The sequence below is a fragment of the Delphinapterus leucas genome, chromosome 19, assembly GCF_059928025.1.
Source record: "Delphinapterus leucas isolate spDelLeu-1000000601 "Yukka" chromosome 19, BTC_Dleu_Yukka2, whole genome shotgun sequence".
Classification (NCBI taxonomy): Eukaryota; Metazoa; Chordata; class Mammalia; order Artiodactyla; family Monodontidae; genus Delphinapterus; species Delphinapterus leucas.
Window position 1 is genome coordinate 58,250,722 of NC_143147.1, and position 24,410 is coordinate 58,275,131.

The window sequence follows — 24,410 nt, forward strand, 5'->3', positions numbered from 1 at the left end:
CACGTCAGAAGGCCAGAGATGGAAGGCATACTTCTCTCCTCCTGCTTTGGTTTCTTTTCATTGGAAAGGGAAATGTTTCCCCAGAGCTCCCAAACTCCCTTTTCCATCTCGCTGGCTGTCGGGGTCACATGGTGTCCCTTGACCAGTCACTGGGAGATTGTCTTAGACTCTGTGAACCTGCTGCCTGGAACTAAATGGTGTTGGGGTTCCTTGGCAAGAAAGCTGGGGAAGGGCTGTGCTGTGGGTGGGCCTGCAGCAGAGTCTGTGCAGGGGAAGGTGCTGAGACACCCATACAGAGGGGTTGAAGCTGCTACTTCTCAGCAGCACTTTGCAGTAAAAAAGTAGGAATGATACATTGCTGCCTAGGCTTTTGGTTCGCCCCGTGAAAGATTTGGTTGGGAAGAAAGGTTGAAATTAATGCAGTTTAGTTTTAAGTTCCCACAAAGCTTCTTTATGCTCTCCTTGTATCTTGAATATTTGAGCACGCATAACTGAACTACCTGTCTGGTACTTCTACTTTGTGTAAGAGTACTTTTTAAAACTTTATTGGTGACTTAAATGATAACCACAGCTCTGGTTAAGACGTAAGCCTGTTAGTATTTATGATAAAGGATTGCGTGGGCTTCAGTCCGCAGTCAAGCAGTCTGGAAGCTCCATTCTGGAAGGTGGGATGTCTTGTCCTCTGCATTTTTTTTACATTTTCGGCGCATTTTGAGTAGCAAACTGTGAGACCTAGCAGTCATGAACTGAGTTAAAAGTGATAACGAGAGAGTTTAACAATTTGTGGCATCTGCATTAATAACATGAATAACTACGTGGTGTTTCTCAGGGTGGAGGGAGGTTTTCCTGCTGAAAGGCCACACTCATGGTTTTGAGGTGGGGCCAGGGCCGCCCCTCCCACCTCTGCCCTGACCGCACCCCCCACGCCTGTCCCTGCCCCTCCTACTTATGCCCCGCCCCTCCTACCTTTGCCCCGCCCCTCCCTGACGTCCTCCCCCTTCCTCCCACATGCACACAGAGCTGCCGCTTTGCCGGCCTTACAGAGTCCTGCTGCAACCTGGTCTCAAGGCAGGCCGCAGCCTGACATCCTCGGCCCTGCTGCACCCCAGATCCCAGGGCCACTATAGCCCCCTCCTCCATCCTCCTGGATCTGTGGTTCGCAGGGTGTGGCCTCTCCATGCCCAGCCTCCTCTCACCCTAATTCTTGCTGCATCTGGACAGTACCCGGTCCCTCTTCTCCCCTCCCCTCCCCTTCCTTCCCCTCCTCCCCCCACTTCCTGGCAGCAGTGGCTCAAGGACTCCGACCCCATCTCCCCTCCTCCCCAGACACATGCAGCCCAGCTCCCTCCTGCACCTGTGGACTGTGGACACACCCCCACCCCATACCTGCGGACCCCTGACCCCTGTGCACGTGTGGGCACCCTCTACCTTCCTCTCCCCAGCACCTGCCTGTTCCTTGAATCCCTCCCTTGCTAAAGTTCACTCCCTACCTGGCTTTCTTCCCCCTTAGCACTAGCCTCCAGACCACGTGCTATTTTTCTCATTTATCTTGATTCTGTTCTGTCTGCTGGAAGAATGTAGGGGTGGGGGCATCTTCCTTGATCCTTGACCCCTGGCCAGCACAGACAGGTACACAATAGGTGCTCAATCAGGATGTGCAGGAAGATAACTGGGAAGAATGGGAGCCCAGCAAGGCCTTGGGTCCGCAGCTCAAGGATCTAGAGGCTCAGGAAGTGCATGTGATTAGAGAAACAACCAAGCATTGTCTAAAAAGTATAAGATTTGAAAGACAGACTCTTCCTGGATGGAGTATTAAATATTATAAAGACAGCTGTTTTCTCCAAATTGAAGTAACCAGTTAGTGTAACAAAATATGGACAGAGGGCTTCCCTGGTGGTGCAGTGGTTGAGAGTCCGCCTGCCGATGCAGGGGACACAGGTTTGTGCCCCTATCCGGGAAGATCCCACATGCTGCGGAGCGGCTGGGCCTGTGAGCCATGGCCGCTGAGCCTGCGCGTCCGGAGCCTGTGCTCTGCAATGGGAGCGGCCACAAGAGTGAGAGGCACGCGTACCGCAATCAATCAATCAATCAATCAATCAATCAATAAATAAATAAATAAATACAGAGTTTCTCTTGAAGCTAAAATAAGTGGATTTTCAAGTTCTAGAGCAATAAAATGCATGGGGAAGGGGGAGTAGCAAGACCCAGCCTCATGGCTGGGTGGCAGGCACAGAGCAGAAACCCTTCCCCAGCAGAGCCTGCAAATCAGAGCCCAGACACAGCAAGGTGGGGACACAGCATGCTTCCATCCTCACAGCCCGCACCCAGACCACACACACTAAAACGCAGCCCAGGCACAGTTAAATGCCTTAAAATCAAACCTAAAAATATGCAGAATTGGAACTATTTACAAATGACTAGAAGGTTATAACCTTAGATGTGACTTAAAAATCACAGATTTCTAAGGTATTCTTTCTTAACCTCAAAAATAACCCAACTAGAAAGATATTTTGAAGCAACATGACAAAGATCAGTCATATATAAATAACTCATCCAGGTTGACCAGAGGTACAGGGGCGGAAACACTCAGCCAGGGCAGTACCAGAAAATGTGGATGTTTGACCTGTCAGCAAAGCAGCCCTTGGAGAGCTGATCCTGGGCCTAGAGGGGGCGGCTCAGCCGCTTGGCCTTCTTGGAGGGCATTTATTGGTGAATCTGCCCCAGGGGTGGTTGGGAGTCATCAGCCTCCCTAGTGTCCGTGCTGCATGTGCAGGCGGCCCAGGTTAGCACGACATGGCGCATCCACTGGAGCAGAGGGGCTCCAGACCTCGTCCAGCGTGAGTGACACCTCCTTGTGGCTAAGAAATAAACTAAAACAGCGCAGAGGGTTTTCAGTGAAAGTCAGTCTTCTCCGTTTCCGCTTCCCTGCCCACCTGGCCACCTGTCCCCTGCTCTTCTCCGGACACGCTTTGCACTCCATGGCTACGGAAGCATGTATTTAAATGTGTGTGCGTATCCTCTTCCTGCTGTGTAAAGTGCTGTCTGCGGTGTTTCTCCATTTTGGTTGACACAGAGCTCACAGATCTTTTCAGTAGTTCAGTGGTCCCCTGCGTAAGTGCTTCCTTTCGCCTGTCTCACATTCACGGACACTCGAGTCGCTTGTAGTTTGCAGTACTTCAGCGAGTCTGCTGGTGTGGGTGGTTGCTTGTGGGAGTGTGTGGTCAGGTGAGTGTCTAGGAGTGAAATCGCTGGGTCAAAGGTGTGAGTGGTCTGAGCTCTGGGAGGTGTTACCAAATCGCCCTCAAAGAGTTGGTGCAATTCATGTTCATGGCCACAGGGTGTAAAGCGTCTTTCCTCACTCCAATACTGGTGGATTTTTCTCAAGCATTTTCTTTTTTTTGCCAGTCTGATAGGTGAAAATACGGGTTTTAATTTGCAGTTTTTAAATGATGGGTAAGATTGGCCATTTTATGTGTGGTTTGTATGTCGTTCAGGTTTGTACCCTTTTTTAAGGTGACTATGAAAGGTAGCAACAGAAGAAAATGCATATTCGCTGTGGTCTTGAAGTCAGGACACAGAGGGTAGAAAAGTGCTCTAGAAGGGCCTGTGGCCCCTGCTCTGGGAAGAGGCCTGGGCGTGAGAGACGGGGAGGGGCTGGACATGACTTTTACAAATAAATGCAGCCTGAATGGGTTTTTTAAAAGAGAGGAGTCCAGCTAGAAGCTAGTATTTGTTGAGTGCCCACCTGTGCTAAGGAAGCCACTCCCACAGCAAACCAATGCCATCCAGCCACTGGGTCCTGTTTTCAAAACAGGACACCTCACCGCCCAAGGCCGGAGTTCCCAAGTCCCAACCCTCATTCCACCCCCTGGAGTCCCAGAGGGAAGAGGCCTGGCCTCATCCTCAGGGCAGAAAGTCAGGAGGGGCCAAGGTTGTCCCTGGGGTCACACAGATAATGGGCAGAAGCTCCTGAGGAATGCAGCACTCCTTCAGAAAGAGAGGCACCTGCCCGGCCCTGCCCTGGGGGCCGGACACACCTTCCCACATTTCAGTGTTCTGAGCACGGCCCAGCACCCCTGTGGCCTGGCTGGTGCTGGGGCTGGCATGGAGCGAGGTCCCTAGGTTTCTGCTGTGGGGTCTGAGAAGGTCCTGAGCAGTCCGGCTGTGTACCCTGCTTTCTCCTGGGTGGAGACTCTTCCCCTGGGTGCTCCCCACCCACTGAGGATGAGGGAGTGAAAGGGGATAACGTTTTTAAAGGGTACAATGTTAGTGTTGAGGTTTTTTCCTTTAAATTTTTATTCTTCTGAAAATCATATTAGTTTCTCCTGAAATTAAAATTTTTTCCTTTAACGAGGGTTGCGTAAGATTTCAAGATGGAGCATGCATGAGCCTGTTAACTGGTTGCTAATCCAAAGTTATTTTTAAGCCCTGTATAGTGAGAACATTTCTGTGCAGATCTCACTGTAGAGATGACACCTAAGTCATAGTTGCCAGGCTGTTCTGAGGATCCAGGAAGCCAACAAACAACCACCGCCTGTTCTCAGCCCAGTGTTTGCTCACATAGTGCCCGGTATCGCCATTAGCCCGGATCGCACTCTGCCCGCCACAATGGATTCCTCTCCCAGCAGCTTCTGGAGGCCAGGGCTCGACATTCAGATGAAGAGACCCAGGCCCAGAGATGCTAGGCTGCTTGCCCAAGGTCACATAGCCCCCAGTTCGTGGACCAGGACCTGGCTGAGAAGGGTCCGAGACACCAGAGCCCCGGGGACCAGGCAGCAGGTGGCTGAGTGACGGCGGCAGAGCCGTGCGGGCTGCAGGGCGGTGCTCACTGGAGGGGGTTGGTGGCCCGGCCATCTGGCCTGTCCAGCGGGGGCAGTTGGTGACTCCACTCCGTGGCTGCCCCTCCATGGCAGTGTGGCTCCAGCAAGCCAGATCTTCCAGTTTTTTAAGATGATAGAAATCTTGTTTTTTATATAGAATGTTTCAGTTTTTGAATATTGGCAACTAATTTAAAAATCAAAGTAGGGCCAAATTGCAGCTCCGTCTGTGAGCTACAGACCCCTGGGAGCCAGATCCAGCCATGCCTAGTGGTACGTGGTCTGTGTGGCCTCCAGCTCCAGGGGACTTGCTCCAGCAAAGCACCTTCTCAGACCGGGAATAAAATGAGTGCCAGGTAAACTGAGATTCTCCTATTCTGAGAGTCACACATGATTGACTGCAGAGCGAACGTGCCAAGTTCCCCAGTCTCGTCTTCGTGGTTAGTGGGCCATTCTGCAGGGTGTCACCAGCCTATGAATAGGGCTAAGTGGGCCCCCAGGACACCAGCTCACCCTGGTCTTGTGTGTTTTTGAGTGGAGACTGTTCCGGACCTTCCCTGAAGGACGCTTGGACTCAGAAACAGCATTTGGGGCCAATCTCTGAAGGCAGGTTGTGATTCAGCCACGGCTCTGCCGGCCCAGCTGTGCTCTGAGGACGTAGATACATACTCTGAACACAGGACCTTAGAGTCACCTCGTCTGCACGCCCTCAAGACCAGGAGTATCACCATCTGGCCTCCCCACACGTGCTTTGTGTTTCTCAGTAAACCTAGGGGCTAAGCACAGGAGAGCAGATTCAGATGCCCCAGCGCTGCATTGAGTGAAAGATGGAAGGAGCAGCCGCTTGTGGTTGGACTTGTGATAAGAAAAGGTGAAATCTCACCTCAGAGAACAGTCTGTGATTCCAGGGTAAACACACCTGGAATATTACATTCTCTTCTCCCCATCTGTGGTCCTCAGACCTGTGTGCAAACCAAAGAATTCTCCTTGGGTCTGAGACTCTGTCCTAGAAGGTGGGCACCAGGCTTCTGGTGCGTCACAGTGAGATGGCAGACCCAGCTTGGAGACTGGCGAGCCTGATGCATGGGGAGGGAGGCCAGCATGAGCCTGGGGAGGGGCTGTCCTCCACACCAGACACGTGTGAGGGTGGAACACGAGCCATCAGAAAGGCTCAGCCCACACTCTCAGCAGCCACTGTCACAGCGGCCTCTTGGGGTGGATGGTAATGGGAGCTGCCCAAGGGAGCACAGCCAGAGGCTCACTGAGCAGCGTGACCAGAACTGTTCCAGGATCCGGGGGGACGAAGGGGTCCTGCCCTGTTTTGCCAGCATCACGTTTGTCCTTTTGGCTCTGCCCATTACTACTCTGAAGATGGGACTGAATGAGAGCCAGGTTCACCAGCGTGCACCCCCTGTCAGCATCCTCTGTCACTGCAGCCGCAGAAATCTAAGAACCGGTGTTCTGGTCAGAGGAGGGAGCAGCGCAGCACCTTGAATTCGGTGAGCAACTCCAGCTTCCTGCCTTTCCTGATTATTATAACCTGAGACATTTGGGGAAGTACAGAGTATCCTCTAAACTTTTTGAGAAACAGATAGTCAAATAGATCTTTGTTAGCTATTTTCTTGAAGTTGTTATGATGAAACAACTTTTCCTGCCACTTAGGAAAAAACTTGTGTTGAAATAACTTTTAAAACACAGTAAATACTTTAAGATATAGCCAAATCAGCTTATACTTTAGTGATGTTTATTCTGGGGCCACAGCATGACCAGCAGTCACTCCTGCTTCTGGCCAGGCTAAGGACTAGACATTAACATCCCTCCATAAACAAAATATATGAAACAACTGTTTTCAGACATTGGAAAATAAGTAGCACAGGAGTGTGCTTCTTGAAAGAAGGGAAACAAATGAGGCACCTTCCTGGTCCCCCTGGATTTCTGCTGCAGGCTCAGGGAGGGGAACACCAGGCAGGGTTCAGTGCCTTCCTGGGTGGAGGAAACAGGAATTGCAGTTCGGGGAGGCAGAGGGGCTGGAAGTTGCAGGGAAGAGTCCAGAGAAGCAGGGGGAGGGATATGCAGAAGAGAGCTCCAGAAGTCTGAATAGGGATTGTCTTGAGTCCTTACTGTGTACTAGCCCATAGATGTACGGAATAAAACTCCACAAACCCAGGCAAAGGAAAGACAGCTTATAAGCACAACCATTTCCAGAGCTCTCATGGGGTGGGTAGATATTCAAGCTCCAGCCTTCATTCAGTGGATACCCAGAGAAGTTACACCTTGGTCGTAGAGCTCACTGTCTCTGAAGTGCAGGCCCATCTAGACTTACTTTAGAAAAGCTTAAAAACAATCTTTGAAATGACCAAATGAGGAACCTAACTGCCTACAAAACAAAGCCCAACACTCTAAAAAAAAAAGTCGAAATTTCAACACAATACTTAAAATATCCAACAGCCAGCTTAAAAATTATAAGATTTTTGAAGAAACAGGCAAATGTGATCCAAAGCCAAGAGAAAAACCATTCAATAGAAAGAGGTCCAGAAATGACAGAAATGAGGAAACAAGCAAAGACGTTAAAAGGACTGTTACGACTATTTTCAGGTATTTAAAGGAAAATACGTACATAATGAGAAGAACTGAAAATATAAAAAAGAACCAAACAAAACTTCTAGATGAAAAATACAATATTTGATAAAGAAAATACATTGGATGGGATTAACAGTAGAATAGAGATGGCAGAAGAAAAAACAGGGAACTTGAAGACATAGCAATAGAATCGACCCAAAATGACACACAGAAAGAAAACATGGGGGATAGAAAACAGCCCCAGCAACCTGGAAGATAGCATCCATTAGTCTTAACAGAGAGGAGAGAAAGATGGGCAGAAAAAGTGTTTGAAGAAATAATGACTATTTTTTTCTAAATTTGACGAAAACTCTTAACTCACAGATCTGAGAAATTTGTCTACCCCAAGCATCAGGATAGACACATGGGCACAAATGCAACCCAGGGAATATCATAATCAAGTTTCTGAAAATCAGTGATAAAGTAAAATCTTAAAAGCAGTCAAAGAAAAATAAAAGACACATTATATGGAGATGAATGAAGATAAAAATTATGACAGGCTTCTCTTCAGAAACTGTACGTGCCAGAAGACAAGGGATCATCGTCTCTAAGCCAAAAGAAAAAGGAGCTGCCGAAATAGAATTCTATACCTAGCAGAAGTATCCTTCAATAATGGAGGCAAAATAAAAACGTTCACAGACAAACAAATCAGATAGAATTAATCACCAACCGACCTATGCTACAAGAACTAGTAAAGGATGTTCTTCAGGCAAAGGAAATGACAGCAGATGAAAACTGGGGTCATCAGAAATATAGAGGCAGCAGCGTGGGTTTGTGGGTAAACGACAGAGATAGGCTTGTGTTTTTCTTTGAAAGATCACTGGCTGTTTAAAGCACACATGATAACAGTGTACGATGGGGTTTGTGATACATGTACAAGTAAAATGTATGACAAAATGGCATAAATGGTGGGAAAGGGAAAAGGAAGTACACTCCTGTAGGGCTCTCATACGTGAAGTTGTATAATATTACTTCAGCGTAGAATGTAATAAGTTAAAAATGCATAAACCATAGTGCAACCATTCAAAAACAAACAAACGAAACCCACAAAGAAGTATAGCTAATAGAGCAGTAGTGGAGATATTGATAAAATGGGATAAAAAACATAAATTCAAAAGTAGGCAGGAAGGGACTTCCCTGGTGGTGCAGTGGTTAAGAATCCGCCTGGCAATACAGGGGACACAGGTTCGAGCCCTGGTCCGGGAAGATCCCACATGCCTCAGAGCAACCAAACCCGTGCGCCACAACTACTGAGTCTATGGTCTAGAGCCCGCGAGCCACAACTACTGAGCCCGAGTGCCACAACTACTGAAGCCCATGCGCCTAGAGCCCGTGCTCTGCAACAAGAGGAGCCACCGCAATGAGAAGCCCGCGCGCTGCAACAGAGTAGCCCCCCTGCTCGCCGCAACTAGAGAAAGCCCACGCACAGCAATGAAGACCCAACGCAGCCAAAAACTTAAAAAATAAATTAATTTTTTAAGAAGTAGGCAGGAAAGAGGAACAAAGGACAGATCAGATAAATAGAAAACAATTTAGCAAGAAGATACATTTAGAACCAGCCATGTTAATAACAACATTAAATGTAATGTTCTAAACATTCCATTAAAACGCCAACTGGGGGAGAAAGGCAAGCCTCGTCTATGTACTGTGTACAGGAAACCCACTTTATTTTTTAAATAAATTTATTTATTTATTTATTTTTGGCTGCATTGGGTCTTTGTTGCTGTGCGCAGGCTTTCTCTAGTTGTGGCGAGCAGGGGCTGCTCTTCATTGCGGTGCGCAGGCTTCTCATTGCAGTGGCTTCTCTTGTTGCGGAGCACGGGCTCTAGGTGTGCGGGCTTCAGTAGTTGTGGCGCGAGGGCTCTAGAACACAGGCTCAGTAGCTGCGGTGCACGAGCTTAGTTGCTCCGTGGCATGTGGGATCTTCCCAGACCATGGCTCGAACCCATGTCCCCTGCATTGGCAGGCGATTCTTCACCACTGCGCCGCCAGGGAAGTCCCGAAACCCAGTCTCAATATAAAGACACAAATTAAGAAAATCAGGCAAAGCAGACGTTCCAACAGGGTATGTTACCAGAGATAAAAAGGGACATTTCATGATGATACAGAAGTCAATTAAGCACTTCCCTGGTGGTGCAGTGGTTAAGAAGCTGCCTTCCAATGCAGGGGACGCAGGTTCTATCCCCAGTCAGGGAACTAGATCCCACATGCATACCGCAACCAGGAGTTCGCATGCCACAAGTAAGGAGCCCACAAGCTGCAACTAAGGAGCCCGCGAGTCACGGCTAAGGAGCCCGCCTGCTGCAACTAAGACCCAGAGCAACCAAAATAAATAAATTAAATTAAAAAAAAAATCTTGGGGCTTCCCCAGTGGCACAGTGGTTGAGAATCCGCCTGCCAATGCAGGGGACACAGGTTCGATCCCTGGTCCAGGAAGATCCCACATGCTGCAGAGCCACTAAGCTCGTGTGCCACAACTACTGAGCCTGTGCTCTAGAGCCCGTGAGCCACAACTACTGAGCCCACATGCCACAACTACTGAAGCCTGCGCGCCTAGAGCCCGTGCTCCACAATGAGAGAAGCCACTGCAATGAGAAGCCCGCACACCGCAACAAAGAGTAGCCCCCGCTCACCGCAACTAGAGGAAGCCCACGTGCAGCAGCGAAGACCCAACACGGCCAAAAATAAATAAATAAAATAAAAAAAAAATCTTCACAGAAACATCCAGATTAACGTTTGACCACAGATCTGGACACTGTGGCCCAGCTAAGTTGATACATAACATTAAACATTTAAAAAAAAGTCAATTAATCAGGAAGATATAACAATCCTAAGTGTGTATGCTCCTCATAAGAGAGCTTTAAAACACATGAAGTGAAAACTCACAGGAATGAAAAGAGATATAGACACATCCATAATTACAAGTGGAGAGTTCAGTGCTTCTCTATCAGTAATTGATAGCGCAAGTAGACAGAAAATCATTGGGGATAGAAAAGACTTGTACCTCACTATTAACCACCATGACCTAACTGACATGTTTAGACCTCTCCGGACAATAACAGCAGAATATACAATCTTTTCAGGTACACATGGAACAGTCAACAAACTAGACCATATATTGGGCCATAAAAACCGGTCTCAATAAATTTAAGAGGATTGGAATCATACAGAATATGTTTCCTGACCACAGAGGAATTCCACTGGAAATCAATAACAGAAAGATATCTAGAAAAATATCCAAAAATTTTGAACATAGAACACTTCTAAATAATCCATTGATCAACAAAGAAATCACAAAGGAGTGCTTAGAAATTTATACCTTTAAATTCTTACATTAGAGAAGCACGTTGGTCTGAAATCAGTGATCTCTACACCTTCACCTTAAGAAGCTAGAAAAATAAGGGACTTCCCTGGTGGTCAAGTGGTTAGGACTCCGCACTTCCACTGCAGGGGGGCATGGGTTCAATCCCTGGTTGGGGAACTAAGATCCCACACGCCGTGTGGCATGGCCAAAAGAAAAAAAGAAGACAATAATGGAATAATAAGAACGACTACATGCCAATAGTTTCACAAATTAAGTTAGATAAAATTGGCAAGTTCTCTGAAAGACCCAAGTTACCAAAAACTGATTCAAGAAGAAATAGAAACGTGAATATGCCCGTATTTATTCAAGCACTTGAATGTTTAACTTAAAACCTTCCCACAAAGAAAACTCCAGGCCAGGTGGCTTCACTGGTGAAGTCTATAAAACATTTAAGAAAGAAATAATATTAATTCCACCCAAACTCATTTTCAAAAAACAAAGGATGAAAGAAGATATTCAATTCATTTTATGACACCAGCACTACCCTGACACCAAGACCAGACAAAGACATTACAGGAAGAGAAAACTCTGGACCAATATCCTTAATGAATATAGACCAAAAAATCCTTACTAGAGTATCAAATCCAATGATACGTGAAAAGCATAGCACATCCTGACCCAGTGGGTGTTCTCTCAGCAATGACAGGTTGGTATAACATTAAAACATCAACATGCTATATTAACAGATTAAAAAAGGAAAACCATATGATATGTCTCAATAAATACAGAAAAAGTATTTAACAAAATTGAACATCCACTCATGATTTTTTAAACCCTCAGCAAATTAGGAATAGAAGGGAACTTGTTCACCCTGATAAAGGGAATCCATGAAAAACCTGCAGCTAGTATTTCACTTGGTGGTGAAAGGCTGATCCCACTTTCACACTTGCATTCCACACTGTGCTGGTAGTCCTAGTCATGTAAAAAAGCAGGGAGGCTGGACATACAGAATGCAAAAGAAGAAGTAAAACTGTTTCATTCACACACTGCATTATCTAGTACATAACAATTGTAAATAACCTACCAAAAAAAAAACCTACTAGACCTAAAGAGTGACTTTAGCAAAGGCCCAGGATATGAGATCAATACAGCAAATCAATTATATATCTAGCAATGAAAAACTGGAAATTGCAATAAAAATACCATTAACAATAGCATCCAAAACCATGAAATACTTAGGGACATACTAAACCAATATCTGTACACTGAAAAAAAAAAAATCGTTGCAGAGAAAATTAAGACCCAAATAATGGAGATATGGCATATTCATGGATCAGAAGACTCAATGTTAAGATGTCATTCCTTGCAAAATTTATCTATAGATTTAACAACAATCTGAATTAAAATCCCAGCAGGCTTTTAAAATTGAAATTGAAAATTAAAATTTACATGGAAATGCAAAAGATACAGAACATCCAAAGCAATCCTGAAAAAGAACAGTTGAAGTCACTTAAACTACCTGATTGTAAGACTTACTATAAAGCTCTAGTAAACATGACAGTATGCTGTTGGCATAAGGACAAAAAATAGACACACACACACACACACACACACACACACACACACACACACACACACGTTGATTGATTTTTCAATTAATGTAACTTAAGAGGAATGGATTGTTTATGCAATTAATTGTGCTGGAACAACTAGATATCCATGTGGGGAAAAAACAAATCTCAACTCTTTTACCAAATACAAAAATTAAATCAAAATCTATCATAAGCCTAAATTTAAAATTAAAACTATAAAACTTCTAGAAGAAAGCATAGGAGAAAATCTTTGTGACTTTGGGATAGGCAAAAATTTCTTAGGACTAAAAAAAAGTTCCAACCATAAATGAAAAAAAATTTGCTAGATTGGACTTCATCAAAATGTTAAAGTTCTACATCTCCAATGACACTGTCAAGAAGATGAAAAGATAAGCCACAGGCTGGGAAAAAATATTTGAACACATATCAAGGACTCGTGTCCAGAATATTCAAAGAACTTTACAACTCAGTAGTAAATGAATAGCCTAATTTTTTAAAATAGCCAGAATACTAGAAAAGACACTTTACAATAGAAGAGATACAAATGGCCAGCAAGCCCATGAAAGCTACTCATTGTTAGTCATCAGGGAAATGCAAATTTAAACCACAGCGAGGTGCCACTACACGTTCCTTCACTCAGATAACCGAAAACATACAAAAACATGACAATATCAAGTGGTAGCGAGGATGTGGAGGGGCTGGAACTCACACAGCCTGAGGGAACACAGGATGGTCAACTGCTTTGGAAAATAGCTTGGCAGGTTCTTAAAAAAGACTTTCTTACTACACAACCTAGCCATTCAATTCCATGGTAACCGTGGGAGAGAGATAGAAACATGCGCGCACCGGAAGGCGTTAACGTGAATGTCAGACTGGGAACAACACAGATGTCCATCAACACATAAATGGAAAAGCAAATTACTATGTAGCCGTATGGTGGACTACTACTCCCCAAGCAAAAGAACTACCGATACATATGACAACAGGAACTCAGAAACATTTCTTTGATCTCTGGAAGAGCCAGACATCAAACAGCACCTAGTGGGGCTTCCCCGGTGGCGCAGTGGTTGAGAGTCCGCCTGACGATGCGGGGGACACGGGTTCGTGCCCTGGTCCGGGAGGATCCCACGTGCCGCGGAGCGGCTGGGCCCGTGAGCCATGGCCGCTGAGCCTGCGCGTCCGGAGCCTGTGCTCCGCAGCGGGGACCACAACAGTGAGAGGCCCGAGTACCGCAAGAAAAAAAAAAAACAGTACCTAGTGTATGCTTTTTCTAGAAACGAGCCATACAGTCAGTAATGACAGAAAGCAGATTGGTGGTTGCTTAGGGCCGGGGGTAGGGATGTTTGGAGTGATGGAAATGTTCCACATACATGGATATATACATTTTCTACAACCCATTGAAATGCACACTTAAAATGGGTACATTTTATTGTTTGTAAATTATAGCTCAATAGAAGTTATTTTTTTTAAAAAAACAGCAAAGGATCTCCTGTGTTTAGCATCACCCAGACAGCAGCTGGGAGCTTCTGCTCTCTATGTTCTGCTGTCTACATTCTGTCTCTCTCCTGCCCCATGGTCCCTTCCAGTCTCAGTTTGTAGTCTAGGAGATCTGCGTCTGTCACAGGCGAACCCAAGAAGGGCCAAAGTGAGAAAGACACCAGTGTCAACTTGCCTCACATTTGATGGCCGCTGCAGGTCCTTGCAGAATTCTTGTAATTCCTATCAGTTTACTCAGGCTCTCTTAATTATCCTCCACTGTGGCACTCAGGACTCCTAGGGGAGGTCATTACTGTCAACAGTGCCCTCTTAGCGGGCCCCAGGGCCTCTCGGAAGGGCCTCGAGAGCCCTGGGGGGTGGGAGGGATGAAGGAGCCTCTGGCTTCCTACCCTCATCCCAGCCAGAGCTGCCCTTCCCTGCAGGCCTGCACTCAAGATTTTGTTTAAAGAAATAGTACCTCAACTTTAAAAACCATTAGAATCAGTGTATAGAACAAACCCACTTCTGGTTTCTTGATTCATAAGCGGTCATTTGCTCTCTGGAGAACACTGCAGATTTCACACTCACTTTGTAAAGAGAGGGTGGCCTAGATCCTCCTTCGCTGAGGGAAGGCCCCCAGGTGCTGGAGGCAGAAGCAGCAGTGGAAATAGTGGCCACCCTCTGGCCACAGACAACGATGACAAGGCATCCGGCTGCATCCCAGTGAGACTTCATTTACAAAACAGGTGGCAGGCTGGTTTAGAGTTTTCTTGCTATTTCCAGTACTTTATCCTATTTACTAGATGGTTACAGTTCTGTAGAGAAGTGCTCTGTAGTAAGCAGGCTGATCTGTCCACCCCCCTTGCTGAACTTCCACATTAACACTAATAGTTTGTCTTTGGTGCTTTTTTCCCTAAGTGGATGATCTTGCTGTCTTCAAATAGTGAGTGTTTCTTCCCTTCAGTACTTATAGTCCTGTTTAGTTTGCTTTCCTTACAGAGCTGGTTGGGGCCCTGGAATCATATTAACAGGAGTGTCATCATGGACATCTTGTCTCATTCTCTGAGTTGAGGAGATTGAGGCTAGTTTTCCACTAAATAAAGTGATTGCTGTGTGTTTTTAAAATACAACATCTATCAAGTTAAAATTTTTTCCTTTTTTTTTTTTTGGTTGCATTGGGTCTTAGTTGCAGCAGGCAGGCAGGCTCCTTAGTTGCAGCTCACCGGCTCCTTAGTTGTGGCATGTGAACTCTTAGTTGCGGCATGCATGTGGAGTCTAGTTCCTGGACCAGGGATCGGCCCCCTGCATTGGGAGTGCAGAGTCCTAACCACTAGGCCACCAAGGAAATCCCTTCCCTTACATTCTTTTTTTTTTTTAAATAAATTTATTTATTTATTTATTTTTGGCTGAGTTGGGTCTTTGTTGCTGCACGTGGGCTTTCTCTAGTTGCGGCGAGCGGGGGCTACTCTTCCTTTCAGTGTGAGGGCTTCTCATTGTGGTGGCTTCTCTTGTTGTGGAGCATGGGCTCTATGCATGTGGGCTTCAGTAGCTGTGGCTTGCAGGCTCTAGAGCACAGGCTCAGTAGTTGTGGTGCGCAGGCTCAGTAGTTGTGGCTCACGGGCTCTACAGTGCAGGCTCAGTAGTTGCAGTGCACGGGATTAGTTGCTCCGTGGTATGTGGGATCTTCCCGGACCAGGGCTCGAACCCATGTCCCTTACATTGGCAGGCAGATTCTTAACCACTGAGCCACCAGGGAAGCCCCTACATTCTTGATTTACTAAGAGTTTTCATCATAAGTAAGTGTTAAACCTCATCAGCTGTTTTTCTGCATTGATTATGATAATCATATTTTTTTTTTGCTTATTGTGGTGAAATATGGTGGTAGATTTTCTGATATTGAAACAGCTTTGCATTACTGGGATAAACTATACTTGATAATGATATATTTTTAATACTTATTTGATTTGATTTGCTAATGTTTATATACAGTTTTTATAGCTACATTTATGAGTTAAACGGGCCTGTAATTTTTTCTTGGGTGGTCCTTATCTGGTTTGGGAATGTAGATTACTTATAAAATGAGCTGGGTAGCTTTCGCTCTTTTTCTACTTTTCTGAATAATTGGAATAAGATAGAAATTGACTATTCCTTGAAATTTTGGTTTCTTTGAAAATTCAGTAGAACCTCCTGTAAAGCCATCTGAGCCACCGGTCTTTGGGGAGGGAAGTTTTTGATCATCATTTCAATTTTCTTAATAATTGTTGGACATTTCAAATGGTTTTGTAACTTTCCATTTCATCTAGATTTTGTTAACTTACTCGTGAGTAGGTCTTTATAACATTCATTTTTACCCAGTTATTCCCCTGCCATGTTCATTTTCTCTCCCTTTTTTGGATCAGTCTTGGCAGAGGTTAATCTTATTAATCTCTGCAGATAGCAGTTTGGGTTCTGTTGATACTCTGTGCTGCTGTTTTCTTGGAGATTCTATGTCACTGAAACTTGCCTTTAACGCTGTGACATCCTTTTTCCTGTTCCCAAGTTTGTTCTGTTCCTTACTCTCCCACTTCTCCCATTGGAGGCTAGCTCATCTCCTGGTAGTTTTAACTGTTAGTGTTTCCAGATAAGTGTAGTTAAAGCTGTTTCAGCTCTGTCCTACAAATTCTGAGATTCAATTCTAAATATTTTTTAATTCACTATTTGATTTCCTGTATAACTCAAGGATCATTCAGTAGTACATTAGCCAGTTTCAAGGCAGAAGAAATTTGGGGGAATTTAGATGTTGATTTCTAATTTTATTGTATTTTATTTGGAATGAATTGAGACTTGTTCTGTGACCTGATGTGTGGTCTGATTCTGTGTGTGGACTGTGTTTGGCCAAAAAAAAAAAAAAATGTATTATCTGCCTATTAGTTTAGACGTCTCTGTGTCTAATAACTCAAGGTAATTATTCCATTGACTAAGTCTTTGCCATCTCTGTGTGGGTTTGTGATCAACAGGGGTGATTAAAACCTTCACCTACCTGTTTTGGATTATCTATTTTGCTCTGCAGCTCTGTCAGATGTCATTTGATATGTTTTGAAGTTGTCCCTTCACCAGAACACAGAGTTCTTCTTTGCCCCTTATGACACTTTGTGCCTAATTCTATTTTTTGTTTTGTTTTGTTTTCAATTTTTATGTTTGTTTTCTTTTGGCCTCACCACACGGCTTGGGACATCTTAGTTCCTCAACCAGGGATCAATCAAACCCAGGCCCCCAGCAGTGGAAGCACAGAGTCCTAACCACTGGACACTGGACTGCCAGGGAATTCCCTGTCTTTTGTTTTAAATGGGTCTTTTATACAACATTTTGTTGGATCTTGTTGTTGTTTTTTTAATATAAATTTATTTATTTATTTATTTTTGGCTGCGTTGGGTCTTCGTTGCTGCACGCGGGCTTTCTCTAGGTGCGGTGAGCAGGGGCTACTCTTCGTTGTGGTGTGCGGGCTTCTCATTGCGGTGGCTTCTCTTGTTGCGGAGCACGGTCTCTAGGCGCACAGGCTTCAGTAGTTGTGGCACGTGGGCTCAGTAGTTATGGCTCGCAGGCTTTAGAAGGCAGGCTCAGTAGTTGTGGCGCACGGGTTTGGTTGCTCCGCGGCATGTGGGATCTTCCCGGAGCAGGGATCAAGCCTGTGTCCCCTGCATTGGCAGGCGGATTCTTAAGCACTGTGCCACCAGGGAAGTCCTGTTTGTTTTTTTTAATCCAATTTGAGAATTTTTTTCTTCGTTGCTGAGCTTAACTCATTTATGTTTATTTAGTTCTTATCATTGGGCTTAATTCTACATATTATTTACTTCCCATTTATTTACTTTCTGTTTCTTTTTTCTACATTCCTGCCTTTCATTGGAGAAATCAAGTTTTCTGCTGCTGTGCTGTAAGTTACAAATTCTACTTTTACCCTAGGGTAATTTCACTCACTCACACCATGTTCACGCAGCCCTGATTTCTCACACTTGTTACCACTTTCCTGTTCCCCCACCATAGGCACGTTCTTTACCCACTCCCCTCCTCCCCATGACCGGCTGCCCCACCCCATCACAGCCACAGTGTCTGGAATTCTCATTTTGGGTCGTTGTGGGTCTGCATGGGTTTGATTTCTCTATTTCTAACGTCTCTGGCAGCTTCTTCGGGATTTGCTTTTCTCCTTCTGTAAGCACTCCTCCCAAGAGTATTCTCAGTGTGGATCCTTATATTGAACCAGAATTTGTATCCCACTTGTCTGAGAACCCCTCGTGCCTGCATCCCTGTAGGGATTTAAAGTTTGTGTCTGACAGATTCTGTCCTCCATCAACATCCTGTAAGAATGCTGTTCAGTCCTCAAGTAAGCATAATAACAATGTAACTAATCCTGGGAAATGAGGGATTTGTTTTTTAACTTGGGAAAGACAGTAAAAGATTTCCTGGGCTTTGCACGTGTGGCTCTCGTGGCCAGGTTTCTTGTGATTCGAAGGTTCAGCCCTGAGTGATTTTGGCATCATTACACATGCTACTCCGTTTATATTTTAGTGTAAAATAGAGAGCCAGTTACAATCCTGAACTACAGATGTCACACACAAGTGAGCAGGAAATCTCGTAGCGTAAAATTCTGTTGTTTAGCTCTCCACAGACCCTGCTATAAACATGTGGGTTTCGGGGTTCACTCTACGACCAGGGCTGGGCCTCCCTGGTCCACATGGGGACTGAGGGAACTCTGCAGATGGGCAGAAAAGCCCAGCCATCTACAGAAGGGGCTCCCAATTCATGGGGTGGGACGTGGGTCAGGCGTTCAGAGCTGCACAGGCACCCTCCTCCTGGCAGTGCCCAAGGGAGGCCTGACAGAGGGGCAAGAGCTGCATTCTTGCTTCCAGCCCAGCGGCTGCAGGTTGACGGTCCTGGACTTTTGCTCTCGGCCCAGCTGCACCACCTCTGTGTCAGGACGGGGGTCCCGCAGCCCCTGTGTAGGGGCCAGGCGTGAGGCAGGTGTGTGCCCAGGAAGCTTCGCCTGGAGCCAGGCCTGGCACCGTGGAGGCACTCGGCAAATGCCACACTTCTGCTCACACGGTCAGTCGTTCTGGCAGCCCAGGCCCCTGGAGAGGCCTCCTGGCCTCTTTGCCAGCCTCAGGCCTCCCACTTGAGCTGAAATCAGACAGGGAGCAGCAGAGAAGCTGTGGGGAGCTACCGGACACGCAGTAGGTCTGCGCAGAGCTCACTCCCGCTGGCCGCCCGCCCTGCAGGGCACGACTGTCACTGGCCTCTCCTCCTGAAGGGGGTGGGGGGTGGTGTTTGCGGGGGTGGGGACCCAAAGCAGCCCACAGGGTCCTCAGGCTCATCGCCTGGAGCCTGGTCCGGACTCACGGGGCCTGGAACAAGGCAGGCAGCCAGTGTGCTTGTGGCTAATTGGTGGCCCTCCCGAGGGGGCACGTTTCTGTGGAATAGGAGAGCATTGCCTCACTCACAGCTGTCCCTCCGCCAAGAAGGAGCAGAGGGCAGCCCTTCAAGGCGTGTGGCCTGCCGGTCCGCACCCTGGCTGGGTGCAGAGGTGGGCAGCCCCTCCACATGAGGATCTCCAGTGGTGCTTGGGTGCCCGGCCTGGCCTACCTGGGGGCAGAGCCCCCACAGGTCCCTTTGAAAGTGTACCTTTCATGAATGTCATCTTGTTTATCAGGTTTTCAGTCTTTGATCTCTGGAAAGAAGGCAGATCAGAATCTACCCCACCCCATGTGCTCATCTGTGCCCTCCCTGCTGTCCCCACACATGCCTTACAGAGGACACAGGCTCTCTGGGTGCAGCCTGGGCACTCGGATCCCCCCCCGGCCAGGCAGCCCCGCCAGCCCTCTTCCCTCCAAAGGAGGGACCCAGCCAGGCTTGGTGGCCCAGCCTCTGCTTTCTGCCACCTGACCCCAGCCCCCACTGCCCTGACCTCTGTCCTGGTGCCATTTCCTCCTTGCCCACGCCTGCACCCATGCGCCTGGTGCCTGCCCACCTGACCTGGCCTCTGCCAGCCCCTCTCCTCTGGGGAGCTGGGGCTCAGACAGGCCCCGAAAAGGGGTAGAGTCACCATGGAGGCGGTGCCGGCTCTCCTCACGTCCTCTGCCACAGGGTATTTCTGCTAAGTCCCCTGCCCAAGTCCTGGCACCCTGCGGCCCGGCAGCCCTTCCCAAAGCCCAAGATGGAAACCACACTGGGCCACACTGAGGGGCGCTAGCATACAGTCCTGGATGAGCCCAGAACCAGGGAGGAGGTACCCCCAAAATGATGGTAAGCAGGAGCGGTTAGGGGTTAGTGTCAGGCCTTAACTTCAGGAAGGGAGGGGGAGGAGTGGTGATGCTGCTCTGTTAACCAGGTTGGTCGGGGCAGCGTCCCCAGCCCAAGGCTGGGGGTGGCTACAGGACCCTGAAGGATCTGGCGTTTCCTGCCTGCCCCTCCTCCACCCGGCTGAGTAGAGTCGGGCCTGGGAGTGTCCTCCCAGAGCCTCTGCACCAGGGGCCAGCAGCAGCTCCCGGCAGGGCCGGGCTGCTCGGGGTCCAGGTCATGCCCACCATCCACACCCATCATACACGGAAGGCTTGGGGCTCTATCCCAACAGTGGTGGGAAGCCTTGGAAGGATTTGGGGGTGAGGAGTGTAACGGAATCTAACTTTTAACCACTGATCCACGAGGAGACCTGGGGGTGTCATTCCCCCAATTTGAGAAATGTTGAACTTTGGGGCTTAAGGGGCTCCCAGGGAAGCAAGAGAGAGGTCTCGACAGAAACGAGGGGCCGCCGGCACGCAGAGGTGGTCACCCAGAGAGGAGAGGGAAGGACTGGCTAGGGCAGCTGAGGCTGAAGTGAGCCTGAGGAGGCCTCGTCCCCTGTGGCCAAGGCCACAACTGGTACCTGCGTCTAGAGCAGCCACCCAGCTCCAGTGAAGGCTCTGGAGAGCCACGGCAGACATGGCTCCATATCCCCTTTCTCAGGAGTGCAGCTGAGTCCCCAGCCCTTCCAACTGCCCTTACAGGCCTGGCAGGCGTGCTCAGGGTCACCCTGAAAGCAGGCAGCCTAGAAGCCAACTCAGAAGGGAGCTGACCAGCAGTTCCGAGCCTCCAGAGAGCTCTGCTCAAAGAGCCAGCCCTAGGAGGCCCTAAGACAGGAGACTAGCCCACTTCCCCCGGGGCGCTGGTCCACAAGAACTTCCAGGCTCAAGGTCATTACAGGCGCCAGGAAGGTTGTGGGGAAGGCCGCCCACCATAAGTGCAGGCCCACACCCCCCTTGGCACTGTCAGCCCCTGCAGGGCCCCCCGTCCTGCTCCCGGGTTCATACTGGGAGGTCTTCGGCATCTCACTGAACCTTCCTGAGAGCTGGAGCTGGACCAGCAGCCCATGAGAGGCAAGTGCTGTGCCCCCAGATTTCCCTGAAGCCTGATCAGAACCAGTGCAGAAAGACAGCAGAGCAGGTCAGGCAAGGGAGAGCAGGCAGAGAGCACGGTGGGAGCCTCGCTTCCACACACCAGCTCCTGGTCCGAGTGAGGGCGCAGATTAACCAAGCGGAGACCACGGCTCGGGCACAGGGAGTGTCCTGAGGAGAGCAGGCCTGAGGTGTCCAGCTTCGTGCCTGAGCCAGGACTGCCCTGCCCCGGGAGCCTGTCCTGGAGGAGCCAGTCACCCCCTCAGGGTGACACTGCGAGGACAGGGACAAAAACCAGAGCCTGCAAGGCCGCCTGTGCCATCCTCCCAGCCTCGGCTCAGAGGCCCTGCCCGCAGGCAGATAGGTGGGTCTGCCTGGCCTGTGCTCCCAGCACACAGTGGAACCACGTGCCTGGCATCCGGCTGAACTGGCAGACAGCTCCTGACAGCCGGGCACAGGGAGCTTGGCCTCCCAAGCAAAGGTCTTGGGGCCTGGGCTGGCCCTTCTCCCTCCACCTCACTTTCTCCAGGAGCCTCCAGGTGGAGACTCTGGGATGGACTCAGGTCATGCCCACAGAACCCCTGAAGGGGCCGCTCCCTCGAGTTATAGGGAAGGACCCCCAGCATCACAGCGGTCAGGGTCCTGACCCTGCCCCTCCCCAGTGGCCGCTGCATTCCAGGAGGAAACCAAGTGAGCAGCATGGAGCTGACCAGAGATCCCTGTATAAGTACTTGTAAAGGCATCTGGGGTGGGAGTGTCTCTGTGTAGAGAGGAGGAGTTCGTCTGGGGTTTAAGAACCACAGACACGGGCGCTTTCCCAGAGAAGGAGAGGCAGCCATGGCCAGTGGAAGCAGAAGGGAGCCTGGGGACGTCCAGGGACGCACATCCTCACCCCACTCCAGGACCCAGCGCACGGAGGCGCTGGGCAGGAGGAGAGCAGAACCTGGCCCAGCTTTGGGGCTGAGGGCTCTGGGGAGGCCAGTGGGTGTGACCCCTGGAGGCTCCGGGAAAGGAGGAATGGTTCCAGATATCTCCAGAGGCCAGAGGAGCAGAAAGAGCACAAGATGAGAGAGGGGGCCAGGGCCTGGGTGCCCCTGGCAGACCCCGAGCTCATGGTGCTGGAGTCGCTGGAAGAAGCCCAGCACGCAGCCCTGTGTGTGTGCTTTCAAAGCCCAGGCCTTTCCCATCTCCCAGCTCCACACCAGCACTGTTCTTTTCCTCCAGAGGCTGTGCAGCTGGCCTGTCCTCGGCCTCAAGTCTTGCCCAGGTTGGTTCCTGTCGTCCACCTGTACAGCACGCGGCCATGCGCTGGGCAGGCCTTCCAGACCTCTCCCCACAGCGTCCCACCACCAGACCCAGGGGGGTGGGCTCGGTGACACTGGCTAGACGGTGTGCGTCACTGCAGTGTGTGTCACACGTGTGAGATGCCAGTGCCAGTTGGCCAGGCCCCACCTGTCTTTACACCCTGGGGCAGCATTGTCTTTTATTTAATTTATTTTTTGGCCTCACCATGTGGTATGTGGGATCTTAGTTCCCAACAGGGATAGCACCTGTGCCCCCTGCAGTGGAAGCATGGAGTCTTAACCACTGGACTGCCAGGGAAGTCCCAGCATTGTCTTTTAGTGCAGACCCTCCTGGAGCTCCAGACCCCGGCCCTGCCTGCTGGGCCAGCCCAGGAAGGAGAGCCGCCCCTGAGCTTGCATCTCACAATTGCTTTTTATTTATTTTTATTTTTTATTTTTTATACAGTTTTTAAAGGGTTACACTCCATTTACAGTTATTACAAAATACTGTCTCTATTCCCCATGTTGTACAGCACATTCTTGTACGTCTTCTTGGTACTTTTAAAAAAGAAATACAGGGCTTCCCTGGTGGCGCAGTGGTTGAGAGTCTGCCTGCCGATGCAGGGGACATGGGTTCGTGCCCCAGTCCAGGAAGATCCCACATGCCGTGGAGCGGCTGGGCCCGTGAGCCATGGCCACTAAGCCTGCGCGTCCAGAGCCTGTGCTCCTCAATGGGAGAGGCCACAACAGTGAGAGGCCCGCGTACCACAAAAAAAAAAAAAGAAAGAAAGAAATACATTCTTAGTTCTAAAAACTAGGAAAATAGAGAAGAGCTCAAAGAACTTTTTAAAAAATCACCTATGGTGCCCTAGTGCAAAGACAGTCGTTGCCAATATTTTGGAAGGGCTGCCCTGGAGCATTGGCCCATACCTGTGACATGTGGTGCAGCTCCCGGGTCCTTGGCCTGTGCCTGGCCACGCATGTTGGGGCTGCTGCGTGGTTGGAGATGCCCGGCAAGCATGGCCAGAGGGCAGGGGGTAGTTGACAGCCTGGGAAATGCCTGGGAAGTGTCGTGAGTCAACCATTAACCCTGGTACCTCCGTGGGACCTATTGCAAAATATGCACGACAGGAGATGTCATTTTCAGGGCCAAATGTCCTGAGTGCCCAGTGGAGGAGCAGGCCCAGGCCCTGCAGAGCATCTGGAGAGCACGTGCCCACACAGACCTTCTTTGCGGGGACACCAGGGCCAGAACCCCCAGGAACAGCTGTTGCCCCGGCATGGGCTCCTGCGAGGAACCAGGGCAGGCATGGGGTCTCTGGTTCCTGCTGGTGAGCAGCTCGGCCACTCGCACTCAGTGAACCCAGCTCTCTGTACACACCGCGTCCTGCCCCTTCCTGCCCCATGATGACGCACCCTCCTTTCTCTTTTCTCTTCACTGCTAGAGCACCCAGCACCTCCAGCAGCCTACAGCCTCCAACACCCCGAGGGGAGCTCCCTGGTGCCTTGGGCGGCCTTTGCCGTCGAAGGGATGAAGATGGAAGCCCAAGCAAGGGGCAAGCCTGCCAGACACCCCAGGGTTCATCCTGCAAAACCTAAAGGCTGCCAGCAGCCCCCCAAGATTCGTAACTACAACTCCAAGGACTGACCTCCCCGCCCCTCCTCCTCCCTCCCCCACCCCTCCCCCTTCTTCTCATCCCCCTTCTTCCTCCTCCTCCTCCCCCTTCCCCCTTCCCCCCTCCTCCTCCCTTCCAATCCATCTTGGTCTCTTCTCCCTCCGCCTCCTTGGTGGCTTTATCTCCATATCAGAGGGGTGTGTGTGTGTGTGTGTGTGTGTGTGTGTGTGTGTGTGTGTGTGTGTGTGTGTGTGTGTGTGTGTGTGTGTGCAGTGAACTGAAGAGCAGCCTCCGCAGTGCTGC

General features: G+C 49.0%; 1 protein-coding gene across 1 annotated transcript in view; it reads left to right on the plus strand.

Moving 5' to 3' along the window:
* CCDC57 (coiled-coil domain containing 57) overlaps nt 1–24,139 on the plus strand; it is a 94,499-nt gene extending 70,360 nt beyond the window's left edge. The window contains exon 18 of the mRNA XM_089901516.1: nt 23,937–24,139. Coding sequence (XP_089757642.1) covers nt 23,937–24,139 — 203 coding nt within the window. The remainder of the gene's footprint in view (nt 1–23,936) is intronic.
* Nucleotides 24,140–24,410: the final 271 nt, after the last annotated feature.